Consider the following 14,802-nt stretch of genomic DNA (forward strand, 5'->3'; position numbering starts at 1 on the left):
TGAAGTCATAATTGGTGAAGGATGTAATGTTACGACAGTAATGATAGGAATGAAAGAAAGGCTAAGGGTAGATGTCAGGGTAGTGGTGGTGGTAGTGCAGAAAGAGGACGAAGGCTGGTGCTGTAGCGTCCACATTGATGGTGCGGCTGCAGTGAGTGTGGCAGATGTGTCATCAGGTGGCAGTGATAGTGTATACCATGGACTAGATTCCACTGTTTGGTGGTGTCTATATAAATACGCGTCGTTGCTGACAAGGTTCAGGACGTCGTCTTCGGTGGGGAGCTGTAGACTGACCAGAGGTGTTGGATCAGAGCCATTCATTATCCTGCACACACCGTGTGCTTGTACTCCCTCTGCGTAGGGTTCGCTGAGGATATCATGGTCAGAGTAGGCAGGATCAACATGTCGACTATGATACAGCTATACATGATGGGGAGGCCGACTTCCAGCTTGGTGTCAGCCGATATGCGTTGTTAGCTCGGCGAGGTGTGGAGTTAGAGATGTGGCATCACCCCGGCCGATCAAAAAGTGGGGATATGGTAACAGAAGGTCGTGTCCACTGAGATTGAGATGGCGACAAAAGGCGTTCTGTCTTACCCGTGGACGCCACTGCATAGGCTAGCTGGAGCCACCGGCAGTGCCGATGTACTACGAGAGACTTTGTCTCATTACCAAAAATTGATGCCTGCCTGGCCATCAAATGACATAGATGTTGATTCCCATAAGGAACCTGAAATATTTGTCCCGAATGAGTAAATTTATAATACCAATATAAATGGTCCGTTATTGGACATTATAAATTTTCCAGCTAAGTCATTCCTGGTTGCCAGCATTTCGCCCCAGTGTGCTAAGTTAGGCTCATCAGTTGGATCGGCACGCCCCTACAAGACTCTGCTAAGTTCTTTAAAAACATGTAAGATAAGCCTAGGTAAAAAATTGATAGGAAGTCTGCCACCTGGGCAACAGCTCAAAATGCAGATATTTATGACTGTTTGAACATACAACTAGGTGCGGACACTGAAGTCGAATGGATACTGTTCTCTGTATTTCAGTATCTACATTAGCACGAAAATGTAAGGAAAGTGTTCGTCCGGCCCTGTGGTGTAGGAGGCAACGCATTCGCCTGTCACCTGGTGGCCCCAGGTGTGATTCCCAGCTGGGTCAGGGGTTTTTAATTGCAATGAATAATATCCCTGGCCTGGGGACTGGGTGTTTGTGACGTCCATAATCTTCCTTTCCACACACACAACATTCCACACTACTGCCATTCCAATTACATGCAAGTTCATACAATATGGTGCCAGTAGGGGCAAAAGATCCACATGGGTCAACGCCCCTAACAAATAGCATTTTTTTTTTAAATAGGAAAGCGTTCTATTTTGTACAGGGTCTTGCTACTGACCGAGATGGAAGATGTTTCCTTGGAGTTTGGTGCTAATTGGTAATGAACGTGTGTTCCATTAATGTTGAGTTCTAAGCTGATACTAGTAAATGCTTTGTTGAATGCATTCAAAATAGTATGTAAAAGCCTATGCAGAACCTTGTCTACTTACTCTGACACCATTTCCCTGTGTTAGGATTGATGAAGTTGGAGTACAGCCCCTGTGGTCTTTCCATAGTCTGCAGTACACTAATGATGTGGTCCACTTTAGCTCGGAACACTGGATTTTCTGTCACATCCGACAGATAGGAGAACTCCAGGTGCAGTCCTCCTAACTCGGAGAGAATGCTGCAGGCACCTGCCACCCATCCATAGTTCTTCCCATACTGCAAAAAAAATTAAGTTTAAAATAATATTTAGAAAAAAAACAAGATAGAATCATGAATAGGAATACATAATAGGATAAACATGATGAGAGATCAAAATCATAAAGGAAACATCGAGTGACAACTTACAATATTTCATTAGGATCCTTTTCTTCTTGTGTCTTTGTCCTGCAATTCTAACATTTTACCGCCTGTATGTTTTTATAGATGGGGTATAACTTAAGACTTTGTAGTGGAGTATGGAGGAACAGGAGCACAGGGAACCGGAGACTGCAAGCGCAGTGCCCGCAATAGCGAGCGGACGTAGTCATCTCAACAAAGAAGTAGCATGATTATGCCTGTAGAATCTACACAAAACTGGACCAACCAGTTGTATACATACTCAGGACAAATAAATAAAAATAAAGTTCAAACCAAAGATACCATCGTGAACAGTATTCAGTAGCCAATTACAAAATCTTATTTTTGCAATAAAATCTGTAGACTGTATGTTATGGACTGAGTGAGACCAGTAAGATCATAAATGTAATCATTTTGTTGCATTAGGTGCTGTCTCTCTTAGTGCATTGGCACTGCCGGTGGCTCCAGTTAGCCTACGCAGTGGCCTCCACGGTATGCACTAGCCAGCATATTGGTAGGTGTGCTAGGTACCAACTGATGAGCCCACCCTAGCACACGAGGGCGAAACGCTGCCAGTTTCCTGAGCTACTCTTCGAAGTGACTTATCGTATTTACTCCCATGTAAGACCTGTTTTTATCCTATTCTTAATGTTGAAAAATCAAGTTGGTATTATATGCACATATCTCAAAAATTAAAAGCGTATCAAACTATCCATTAAATAACTATGCATACAAACATTCTAAAAAATATGAGGGCATGTCAATAAGTATCTGCAATGTTTCTATAATTATCTTTAGATTGGCTCTACAGCATTTTGTGCTCACCATCTGCTAGATGGCACCGTTGTCTACGTCTATGGTAAGTTTCAGAGTTATCAGATCAGTAAAGCTTGCGCTTTTGCGACACAAAGATGGCCGCCATTCTCTGTTTGCACCAAGGAAGAACAGTGTTCTGTAATCTGGTTTTTTTTTGGTCTGAGGGTGTACCAGGAGCAGAAATTCATAGAATTATCACTTGTTTGTTATTCCGGATCATATCACGCACTTGTTCAATTTTGGCATCAGTTATGGCTGCAAATGAATGTGCAGATCTTTCCTCTTCCTTCACGCTCGTGCGACCCTTTTTGAATAGTTCAATCCACTGGTAAACACTTTGCTGTGGTAAAACATTGTCCCCGTATTGTGCTGAAAGTCTTCTATGAATTTCCACTCCTGGTACACTCTCACCACAAAAAAACAGATTATGGAATGCTGTTCTTCCTCGGTGCAAACAGAGAGTGGTGCGGCCATTTTTACGTTGCAACAGCGCAAGCTGTACTGATCTGATAATGCTGAAACCTACCACAGGCGTAGACAACGGTGTCATCTAGCAGCTGGTGAGCACACAACACCATAGAGCCAACCTAAAGGCAATTAGAGCAAAATTGCAAATACTTATTAACTTGCCTACATATATTTCAAAACACAAAATGTATTATTCAGGCAAAAATTGTTTTTCCTTTTCCTGACAAAAGAAATGGGAGAGGGTCTTATATGCGATGGGGTTTAATACGCGAGTAAATCCGGTATGTGGACTGACTTGCCATCTTGCCTATATATCTTCTAACCTCTCCTATGTGAGAGCTGTTCTCCTTCCCTGCTTTTTTCTTATTAGTAACGGAACCAGTACAATGCTCCTTGTGAACGAGTTGTTGCACATAAAAATTTGATGGTACTGCCAAACCGGGAAACTGCCTATGGAATTTTTGAAGACATCTTTTAACTGGTTTCTTGTTCCTGTGCAAATAACACTCGACCAAAAATATTCTCTGCCCTGTAGTATACTTAACCATCGTGATAATAACCTTATAACACACCTTAAAAAGTCCAAGAGAGTCGAAACTGGTTGAGACATCCCACTATAGTGCATTTCCCTGGTTATTATGCCATTATTTTAAAGTCCCAGGCCATGTCCTATTAAATACATGCTAAAGAAACCTGGATAGCACATTTACGTCACTCTTCAGTACATTCGAACTCCCACCATAAGAAATTTAAATTAGCGTTCCCGACCATGTTGCGTGCACGACAGCCCAGTAAAAACTGGCATGTTGCGCGCACGACAGGCCAGTAAAAAGAAGAAAAAGCTAGACAGTTTACAAAAGATGAAAAATTAAATTTTATTGAGAAAGTGGATGAAATGTGCAAATCATCCAGATGTCGGATATTCATATGACAACTCTAAACATAATTAACGTGTATAGTTCGCGTTTCTAAAAATGCTTTTCCTTGATATTATACTATGTAGGTGTTCTTAAAAAGTATTATTTATTTCATTAATTATAATTGTAAATACTTGTTTCTTTGTTTTCATCGTAATTATTTTTATGTTGAAACCTACCCTTAAATTTAACAGCAAAATTGTTTTTTTAATTTTTCAGCACATTTCCTCTTTATGACATTGTTTTCAGTCCAAAAACGTCCTAACCAGTTTTGGTAGTTACTAGCAAACTGAACGAGAGAGGTAAGTATCTGCTGCGTCAGCTGTCATCACTTCTTATCAGGCCTAGCTTGATACAAGCCATATGGCGCTGGCTTGGGGATTCCCACGGCCTTGGGCCAGAAGTACAAAGTCGTAAATTATACTCCCTGTATTTCTTTCCTTTCCCTTTATTTACCCGGCTTTATTCTTAACCTGCACTTTCTGCACAAAGACAAGATCTGTCGAGATGACCTATCAATGAGTGTTGAAGCTCACTGGGAAGCAGAAATGAGCTCATCGAGGGCTGAGAAGAGATGGATCTAGAAGAACTGAGATTGATGAAGAGAGGGCCTAAGTGGAGATCGTCCTTGTGTCTTCTTTCTGTTGCTCCCTCTTCCGACACTGACCTGGTATTGTGTTTGTCCTATTACACAGGCCAACAAAACACAAATTTTTAAAACTTTTTAAACGTTAATAGGTGATTCTTATGGTTTTGTTGTTATTGATTCCAGATCTGACTTCAATTGTTTTCTATCACCCCTGGTTTCATCACATTGTGACTTGGTTACAAACCAGAAAATTAGCTGAACATACTGTAAGAATTAGTGATGGGATAATCGAATACTTTTAATAATCGAATAACCTCCATCCAATTATTCAAATATTCAAATAAATAATGAAATAATCGAATGATTTCCAAATACCATTCAGTTTAGTGATGGAATAATCCAATACTTTTAATTCGAATAACCTCCATCTGATTAGTTAAATAAATAAATAATCTAATAAAATAATCAAATGAGTTTCAAATAGGTTCTCATTAAGTTGTATCGCATAGAATAATCGGATACGTCATGAATAAAGTTTCCAGTTAAAGTATGTCGGATGGATAATAGACTGACCTGCCAACTCTAGCGATCTGGAGTCTTTTTGAAGTCATTTTGTGACAGATTACAAAGATAGTGCCTAGCAACTTTGCTAGAGAAAAATTCTGGTGAATTTTAATTTATGACGATAAATTTGGTGAGCCAAGACTAGCAGTGGGCACATGATACAATGACATCTGAGTGCATGACTCACTCACCCATGTTCGTATTATTTTCAGAAGGCTTATCAGAGACCAATAATTCCACCCACATGCTTCCTGTAAGGTAATGGAAATAGCTAGTTTTAACTTCCCCGTGATGAGATACATGAACTGATGACATCTGGATAACATTTCATTTGATTGTTTCATTATTCGATTGCCTCATTCATTTCAATGGAGTTTCAAATGAATAATCAAGAAATAACTGAATGAAAAAATAATCAAATACATGAAAAATAATCAAATACGAAAAATAGTCGACTGTGAAAAATAATCGAATAGATTATTTTAACCATGTTGGTTCAATTTTGTCCATATTGACTTATATTCAATTTCTATGAAAGTAGAAATTTCAAGAACAGAGCAGAAAGTATTTTAAATTTTAGCTTACAGTGACAAGCTTAATAGGTTTTATTCATTTTATGAATTGAAAATTATTCTATTTTTAAAGTGTTTACTAAATGACAGTAAGTGTAAGTAAACAGTTTAGACACAAATATTTTTATTTTATTTTTTAGGTGTAAATAAGGACTTAAGGAAAGGAGAAGTTTCAAGAACAGAGCAGATTTTAAATTTTAGTATATAGTGACTAATTTAATAGGTTTTATTCATTTTATGCCAACGGCCGTAGCTGTGTTGAAACACCGGATCCCGTGAGATCTCCGACGTTAAGCAACATTGGGCGTGGTCGGGAGTTGGATGGGTTGCCATGCGCTGTTGGTGGGGGGTAAGGGAATGGAGGAGCGGAAAGGAACTGGCCACCCTACCGCACGTAAACTCCGGCTCAGGAACACCTATTCATTTTATGATTTGAAAATTATTCTATTTTTAAAGTTTTTTTTACTAAATGACATAGTAAATTTGATTCCCGGCCGGGTCAGGGGGTCTTTAATTGTAAATGATTAATATCCCTGGCCTGGGAACTGGGTGTTCATGTCGTCCTTAAAGTTCCTTTCCTCATATTCAACACTCTACACTTCCGCAATTACACTTACATGCAGGTTCCTCTCAAATGCTGAAAATAGTGGCAAAAGATCTGTAGAAGTCGACGCCACAAACAAATATCAATTTAAAAAAAGACACAAAGAAATAATTGAACAATTTCAAGATTTATGTATAATTTGTTTTGTTGATGACTGTATTGTACAAATGTATTAAGTTCAAGGATTTAATTTGATGTTTTGGTACCGCTGAAGAAGAGAGCAGTAGCTCTTGACACATGTATGGTAAATAATTATAATAAAATGTAAAGTATTGACAAGGCAGAAAAGTGTTTCATAGAAATCGAATATCAAAAATAATTGAGTAATCGAATAAGCAAATTATTTTGTATTTGATTATCCCATCACTAGCAGGAATGAAAACTAAAACTAAATTTATGTTACAATATGAACAAACCTTTTATTTAAGTCTAAACATGAAAATATCTCTATTGCATAAGCTTATATTTCCATTTTCTTATAGTTCCTTTCCCTCTTCTCCTTGAAACTTCTGGTATAGCTTTTTCTCCTGTGAGTCCCTTGCTGAACTAATCTATGAACTGACCAACAGTAGTCTCCCATCATACTGTTATCCCAGCGGGCATGATGCCTTCTTTCCATCACTTTGATATCTTGATGGAAACGCTCACCTTGCTCCTCACTCACATTCCCTAAATTGTCTGGGAAAAATTCAAGGTGACTGCTCAAAAAGCAAATCTTCAGGCTCATAAACATCCTAAACTTTTGAACTTATGTAGTATGTTGGCTACGACAGAAATATAATGTGCATTCTTTTTTTGTTACCCAAGAACTTGGTAACAACCTGCTTGAATGATACCCAAAGCCTCCCTCTCATTGACTTTCATTTTTCATTCTAAGTTGGAATCAATCATCAATTTTCGGATATCAGGTCCACCAAATGCCTTCTTTTAATTTTGCTCCTAATAAATGATGAAACTTCTCGCAGAGATACTTGAAACATTGTCCATCTTTCGATAAAGCTTTTGCGAACTGTTTCATTAGGCCTAATTTGATGTGTAGAGGTGGCAGGAGAATGTTTCCAGATCCATGAGGTTCTTGCGCAAAAAAAAAAAAAGTGAATAAAGTCAAGAGGGCTGCGATCTAACTGTTCGTATATACTACAGATGAGTGCAATCATTGCCATCTTAACACGTTCACTACCAGCTCCACAGCGGGTGATTTAAACCTCCAGCCCAGCTTTTTTAAATCCCCTTATCTCTATAGTGCACTATTTTACATTAAATGTACGGTACAAAAATAATCGTAGGTACAATATTGAAAAATTCAACATACCTTGAGGATACATAATTCCATCATTAAATGGAGACTATGGTACCGGGTTTGATACTTTCCTAGATGGAGAGGCACACCACACTTCCACAGAACAACCTGGTTTAATGCCGGATGTTGCTATTAGTGCATACACTGCACTATCTAGTTGGGAAATTGTCTGATTTCATACCTGCGAATTTATGAAGTACATGCTCTTTCATTTTCCCATCAAGTCAAAATGGTGGATAATTAGCCGGAGTTTGCTTAAGGGACTGCGCCGGTGGACTACACATAGATGCTGATGAGGCTACTGAAGACTGACGTGGGACCGGCGATGCAGAAATATTTGCGGCTTCTGACGGTTCTTCATGTTCATTCTCTTGTAAGAAGTTTCTACATACTGCCAGCATGAATGCCAGGAAAGTTATTTTTGAGTTATTGGACTTTTGGAAAAGCCTGAATGCATTAAAAAATGTACACTGCAAAATATAGAAAAACATTTTTTTGTGGCCACTTTACTCTTTTTCGTATGAATGGATATATACTGCCAAAGATCGGCTGTATCCTCTCCATGCATAAACTGATTATAAACAATAATTCTTACAGGTTTAAATTTATTTTCCCAAACATGTTTGTAACTTCAGCCATTTCTGCAGAATGTACAGTTGAAACCATGGTAATTACTTTTTTTGTCCTTCCATGAACATAGCAGTACTTCATTGTTCCTATCAAACGTCATATCCCCTGTTTTCAACTTCTTCTGCTTTTCACTCAGTTCCTTATAAAGTCCCCTATTCTTCCTTATTGCCCCACATACAGTGGTTTCTCGTTCACGCAGTTCCTTGGCTAAGCCTACACTGTTGTAAAAATTGTCCACGTACACTGTATAGCCCTGGCCAAGGTATGGATCTAATAAGTCATATATAGTGTATCTGATGTTCTTGCCACTTGCATTATAGATTTTCAACTTACATATGTACCCTGCAGGGGATTCACACATCTTTACCAAAATCCCATACTTGGTAATTTTTCCCGGATTGTAAACTCGGAAACGCAAGCAGGCTCTCTAAGCTAACATTCCTTCATTACAAGATATTACAATCATTCCATATTGACGGTTTTCACTTTGTAAAGGAAAATGTAATATGTTCTCCTATTCAATACATAACTCCATCATTAGATGGAGTAATAAAACCCAAACATGTTCGACTCGTTCGAGCCATCTTCAGTGAAAAAGGGGATTAAAGTTATTTACATAATAGAAGCTGAAAATGTGTTAAAAACATAATGAAGTAACACATGAAAAACAAAAGAGACATGACGGAAGTAAAAAAACAATTCAATATATACACATTTCCATCATTAGATGGAGCAATAATTAACTTGTTTGAATATGGCTAATTAATTTATAAAAGTGTTTTCCTTCTTGGCCTGTGTTATATGTGTTCCTTTATTATCTCTCTATCCCTCCCTCTAACTTGATTTAACACCTGTATGTTCCTTTCCCATACTTAAATTACCACATTTAGGTTGAGGATAATCTTACGCCAGTATTCACGTTGACGATGGCGTGTGGAACTCCAGTATTCGTCTCAAATGCAGGGAGCAGCTTCTCCGCTAACTGGGCGGCCTTATCACGGAACATTATGTCTCCAGTCAGGGCATAAGAGGACAACAACCCACCGACAAGCCGAGTAGTAGTCTCAAATACTGACACGTCTTTGATCTGCAAAGTATACACAAACAAACTTAGAATCATTTTAACAAAATTAAACATATGACAATTTTTTTTATTTTCACGTTTCAACATGATATTGTTCTTTGTAAATAGCCTCACATTATGATATAACTAGAATACGATAAAACTCAATATTTACCTGCTAGCAAGATACCCGTGCTTCGCTACGCTATTATACTGAAATTTATAATTGAATGCTTAACATTTTATATATAATCCACCAAAATTCATGATCTGACGGCAAAGTTCCTTCCATTTTTCAATCATTCTTTCCAGCAATCGATTTCGTACTTCCCGGGCTAGATGTAGGTATTCCGCCCAGTCAGTTGGGTCCCTAAATCTTTGCCATGTTTTCCTATAAGCATTTTTAATATGGATCAAATCCTTGAGGAGATCCCTGCATTTGTAGTCATTACCCAGCCAGGACCCGTTTCCAACACGGTCCGCACATATTGACGATGGTCCAGATCAGTATTATTATTGTTATTGTTATTGTTATTATTATTATTATTATTATTATTATTATTATTATTATTATTATTATTATTTGATTGTTGCATGATGGAAAGATGGGTGAATATGTGTGTGTACTTCTTATGTTGAATTCTAAGTAATTAATTACATGCGCCATTAGAAGTTGAACTAGAATATTCCTCTAGCACCTGTAGTATTGTTTTACAACTTCATCAAATTATTTTGTTGACTTGTAGACAAATTAATTGTAGATAAGTGTTTCATCATTCAGGATTTAGGTTATAAGTTGCTTTCAAGGAATATACGACATCAAGAAAGGATCTTTCGCCGCCGCGGCTCAGTCACGGCCAGTTAGATTCCTTTCTTGCATGATGACGGAGGCAGAAGTTCAGAAAGATTGGGTAGAGCTCTCTCTTTCATGTCATCAGAATAGGAGTGCAAACGTACTTGAATGTGCCAGTATTGGGACACAGGATATGATGCAAGTACTTAATGGGAGGAGTGAGGAAATAATAATGGAGGAACAGCGTAAAGAGGAGGAACATCTTGAGATCGCTAGGGCATTGGTGAAAAGCATTCTAGCTATTCCGCTTAAGAACCTTAAGTTGGAAATCCAGAATGGATTGCGAAAATTGGAGGAAGCTCTCGATGCTGGAGCAGCATGCAGGACATCCTGGAAGAGAGCTAGTGAAAATCTAAAACGGGAACAAACAACTGTAGAAATAAATGAATTGCCTATGACACCGTTAGTGACGAACGGGGAGGAGAAAGATAAGGAGAAATGGGTCGAGATTTCCTACAAGAAAAAAAACAAGAAGAAGGAAATGAAGGAGGATAAAGATATCCAACCTTTAACAGATAAGGTAGATTCTGGCAGAATGGAGGTCATTGATGGTGGGAAAAAACAAGATAAACGGACCCATTTAAAATCAAAGGATCGTTCTGATGCTGTCCTTATCAAACCAACAAACGGCAAGACTTTAGCAGATGTTTTGAAGGGTATTCGGAGTAAAATAAAACCGGAAGACAGCGGTGTGAGTATTCGATCTATTCGCAAAACTCAGACCGGGGCGATTCTTCTCGCTTTTAATAAAGACACGCAAAACGAGAACAGGGACAATTTTAATAAATCTTTAAGGAATGTCCTTGGAACGGATGGCGATGTGAAGACTTTAACTCCCCGCACTACCTTGGAAATTCGGGACATGGACAGTATCACCACTGCTTTAGATGTAGAGGAAGCTGTAAGACAGGATCTTCAGAATTTCGAAGGAGAACTGAAAGTGTCAATTAATAATCCGAACAGCAGAGGGCAAAAACTTGCTATCATTGAGATAGAAGATAAGGAGGCCCAGAAACTTTTAGATATGGGTAAAATTAAAATAGGATGGTTGGATTGTAGAATCCGAAAAAGGATCGTGGTATCTCGCTGCTTTCGATGTCTTTCGTATGGACACCATGCACGAAACTGCAAAGGTGTAGATAGAAGCAAACTTTGTTTTAAGTGCGGAGAAGCCGGGCATAGGGCGATAGGTTGCAAAGCAAATCCGAGATGCATAATTTGCACAGACATTAACGTTGACGAAGCTAATCGAAGTCATGTACTTGGCTCAAAAGCCTGCACAGCGTTTCATGAAGATCTCGAAAAGGCTAAAACTAGCAGTAAATGATGAAGGTTATTCAAGCAAATATGCATAGGAGTAGAACTGCCAATGATCTTTTGACGCAGATGACCTTTGAGATAGGAGTAGACGTATTTCTTCTCAGTGAGCCTTATCAAGACAGAGACCACCCAGGATGGTTCGTAGATAATTGTGGCACAGCTGCAATTTGGATACCAGATTTGGGTAGATGCCCAGTATCAAACCAAGGATGCGGAGACAGTTTTGTTTGGGTCCGCACTGGTAGATATACTTTAGTGAGCTGTTACTTTACGCCAAATGAGTCAGTATTTGAATTTCAGGCTACGCTGGACGGCCTAGAGGACGTATTACAAGGTTTTGACAACGGTTTAATCGTAGCTGGTGATTTCAATGCCCAAGCACTAGAATGGGGTATGCCACAGTATGACTCTAGAGGGCGCCGAACTATGGAGATGGCCGCTAGGCTGGGTTTGACGGTCACTAATATTGGAAATGTGCCAACTTTTCGACGACCGGGCTGTAGAGGAACCATACCGGACGTGACTTTTGTATCTGAGGACATCGTGTCGATATCAATGACTGGCGGGTGATTGAAGAATACACGGGAAGTGATCACCAGTACATTACTTTTTGTATTCTTCCTGAAACTTCACAGATTAATATTAGATCGTATGAACCAACGCGGTGGAATATAGAAAGTATGGACAAAGAAAAATTTCTTGCTATCCTAAGAATGAAATGGATAGTATAACAGAACAAATATATTGTTATAAAAGGAAAGAAGCCGCTGAGAAATGTGTTGAGCTCACTATGGAGCTTATTCGGAGAGCATGTGATCTTTCCATGACTCGTAAAACATCACGAAACAAGAAGCGTTCAGCGTACTGGTGGACCAAAGATATTGCTGATCAGAGAAGACGTTGTCTGCAACTTAGACGGAAGGCACAGAGAGCACGAGTCAGCCAAGAAGACACCTCACTTACAGCTGAGTATAAGTCGGCGAAGAAAGAATTGAGAAATGCTATCAAAAAGAGTAAAGTCGACAAATGGTGGAAAATGGCTAAAGAAGTGGATGACGATCCATGGGGTTTAGGATACAAGATCGTTATGAAGAAACTTGGAAATTTCTCGAACCCGATCATGGACTCAAATGCAATGAAGGATATTGTGGATACATTATTCCCAGATCATCCTGAGAGGTCTGCTGATAATGATGATGATGAATTCATAGATGATGTGCCAATTTTTACACGAGAAGAATTGATGAGAGCGATTAGGTCCCTTAGAAATAAAAAGGCCCCGGGACCAGATAGTATTCCAGCAGAGATATTAAAGCTGATAGCAGATTTCTGTCCACAACTACTGCTGAAAATGTACAATAGCTGCCTGCTATCGGGGGTGTACAGTTTTCGCTGGAAAACAGCTCGGCTAGTTTTAATAAGCAAAGGAAAATCTGGGGGCTATAGGCCTTTATGTATGCTGGATACTGCTGGTAAAGGATTAGAGAAACTTTTGCAGCCAAGAATACTTTCAGCAGTTCAACTAGCTGGGGACCTCTCTGATCGTCAACATGGTTTTCGAGGAGGGCATTCGACAATCGATGCAGTATGGGAACTGTTGAATACAGCTAAAAGGGCACAAATGGGTAATCATCACTCTCGTAAAGTGACACTCCTTGTGACCCTTGATGTTAAGAACGCTTTCAACTCGATCAGTTGGAATGACATATTGGAAGCGCTTCAGAATACTTTCAAACTACCGGAGTATCTCATGCGCATAATGAGAAATTATTTGAAAGATCGTAATCTAGTATATCACACAGAAGATGGGCAGAGAGTGAAACGGCTCACAGCTGGTGCAGCACAAGGGTCCATCCTTGGCCCAAATCTGTGGAACATAGTATATGATGGATTGTTGAGGTTAGAGATGCCGGAAGACACAATGCTAGTGGGCTATGCTGATGATATAGCGGTTTTGATAGTTGCTCGAAATTTGGAGTTGGCTCAGTTTAAGCTAAATCAAGTAATGCGACGGGTGAAAGATTGGATGGCGAATCACAGATTACAGCTTGCAGATCATAAAACAGAGACAAGAAAAAGGATCACGACCGTCATTCCAATGTATATTGGACAAACAGAAATTGAAACATCCAGAAGTATAAAGTATCTCGGAGTGACACTTGATACCAAACTTACTTTTTGGGATCATATCAAACGGGTGACAGATAAGGCGGTGAAAACAACGGATGCGCTGAGTAGATTAATGAGCAACGTTAAAGGTCCGAAGTCTAGCAAACGACGACTTCTGATGTCGATAGTTCACTCGACACATCTATATGGTGCCGAAGTCTGGGCTGAATCTCTGAAGTTTGAAAAATACCGGCGAAGGATAGCTGCGGTACAGCGGAGATCAGCTTTGCGTATTACAAGCGCATATCGCACAGTATCCGAACCTGCGGTCCTTACGATAGCAGCGGTAGCACCAATTGATTTACTTGCCTTAGAGAGACAGGAAGTCTGGCGAACTCACGGAGAGCTCGGAAAGAAGCGCGCTAAGGAGCTAGCTTATAGGCAACGAATGGAGCAGTGGCAGCAAAGATGGGAGGAAGATCCTCGAGGAAAATGGACTAAGCGGCTGATACCACGCCTAGCTGATTGGGTTGCCCGAGTTCAAGGCGAGGTTAACTTTTACATTACGCAACTATTGACGGGTCACGGATACTTCCGTAAATTTCTACATAGAGTAGGTAGAGCGAGCGACTCGGCGTGTATTTAGTGCAATGATATAGATGATGTATTTCACACATTTTTTGTATGTTATCATTGGTCAACTCAGAGAAGATGTTTATATACTGAGCAAGGAGAGTTGATGCCAGAAACTATTGTGCAGGCGATGCTACGAAACCAAGAATCTTGGGATCAGATAGCAGTATATGTAGAAGGCATCCTGCGTCAGAAAAAAAGAGATATGAATGCTCATGAACAGCAGTAAGGAGAAATAAGGAAGAAGAAACCTAACAAATTAGCACGACACCGCCCTGAAGTAATGCGAGAGCGGTTCCGGGGCGGAGATATACGTTGTGGGAAAAGGGTGTGTGGGTTTTAGTGAGTAGGAATCTCACACGCTTGTGAAGTGCGGACCCTCACAAGTGTCTAATGAAAGATTTCCCACACTTCCCTCGTACAAAAAAAAAAAAAAAAAAAAAAAAAATTTCTTCTTTCGAATGGGCCACCAGAGGA

General features: G+C 39.5%; 1 protein-coding gene across 1 annotated transcript in view; it reads right to left on the minus strand.

The window, feature by feature from the left end:
- LOC136881806 (mannosyl-oligosaccharide alpha-1,2-mannosidase IA) overlaps positions 1-14,802 on the minus strand; it is a 90,238-nt gene that overhangs the window by 41,559 nt on the left and 33,877 nt on the right. The window contains exons 4-5 of the mRNA XM_068229396.1: positions 9,255-9,434; positions 1,554-1,767 (exon numbers count right to left, since the gene is read on the minus strand). Coding sequence (XP_068085497.1) covers positions 1,554-1,767; positions 9,255-9,434 — 394 coding nt within the window. The remainder of the gene's footprint in view (positions 1-1,553; positions 1,768-9,254; positions 9,435-14,802) is intronic.

The sequence above is a fragment of the Anabrus simplex genome, chromosome 10 (assembly GCF_040414725.1).
Source record: "Anabrus simplex isolate iqAnaSimp1 chromosome 10, ASM4041472v1, whole genome shotgun sequence".
NCBI classification, from domain to species: domain Eukaryota; kingdom Metazoa; phylum Arthropoda; class Insecta; order Orthoptera; family Tettigoniidae; genus Anabrus; species Anabrus simplex.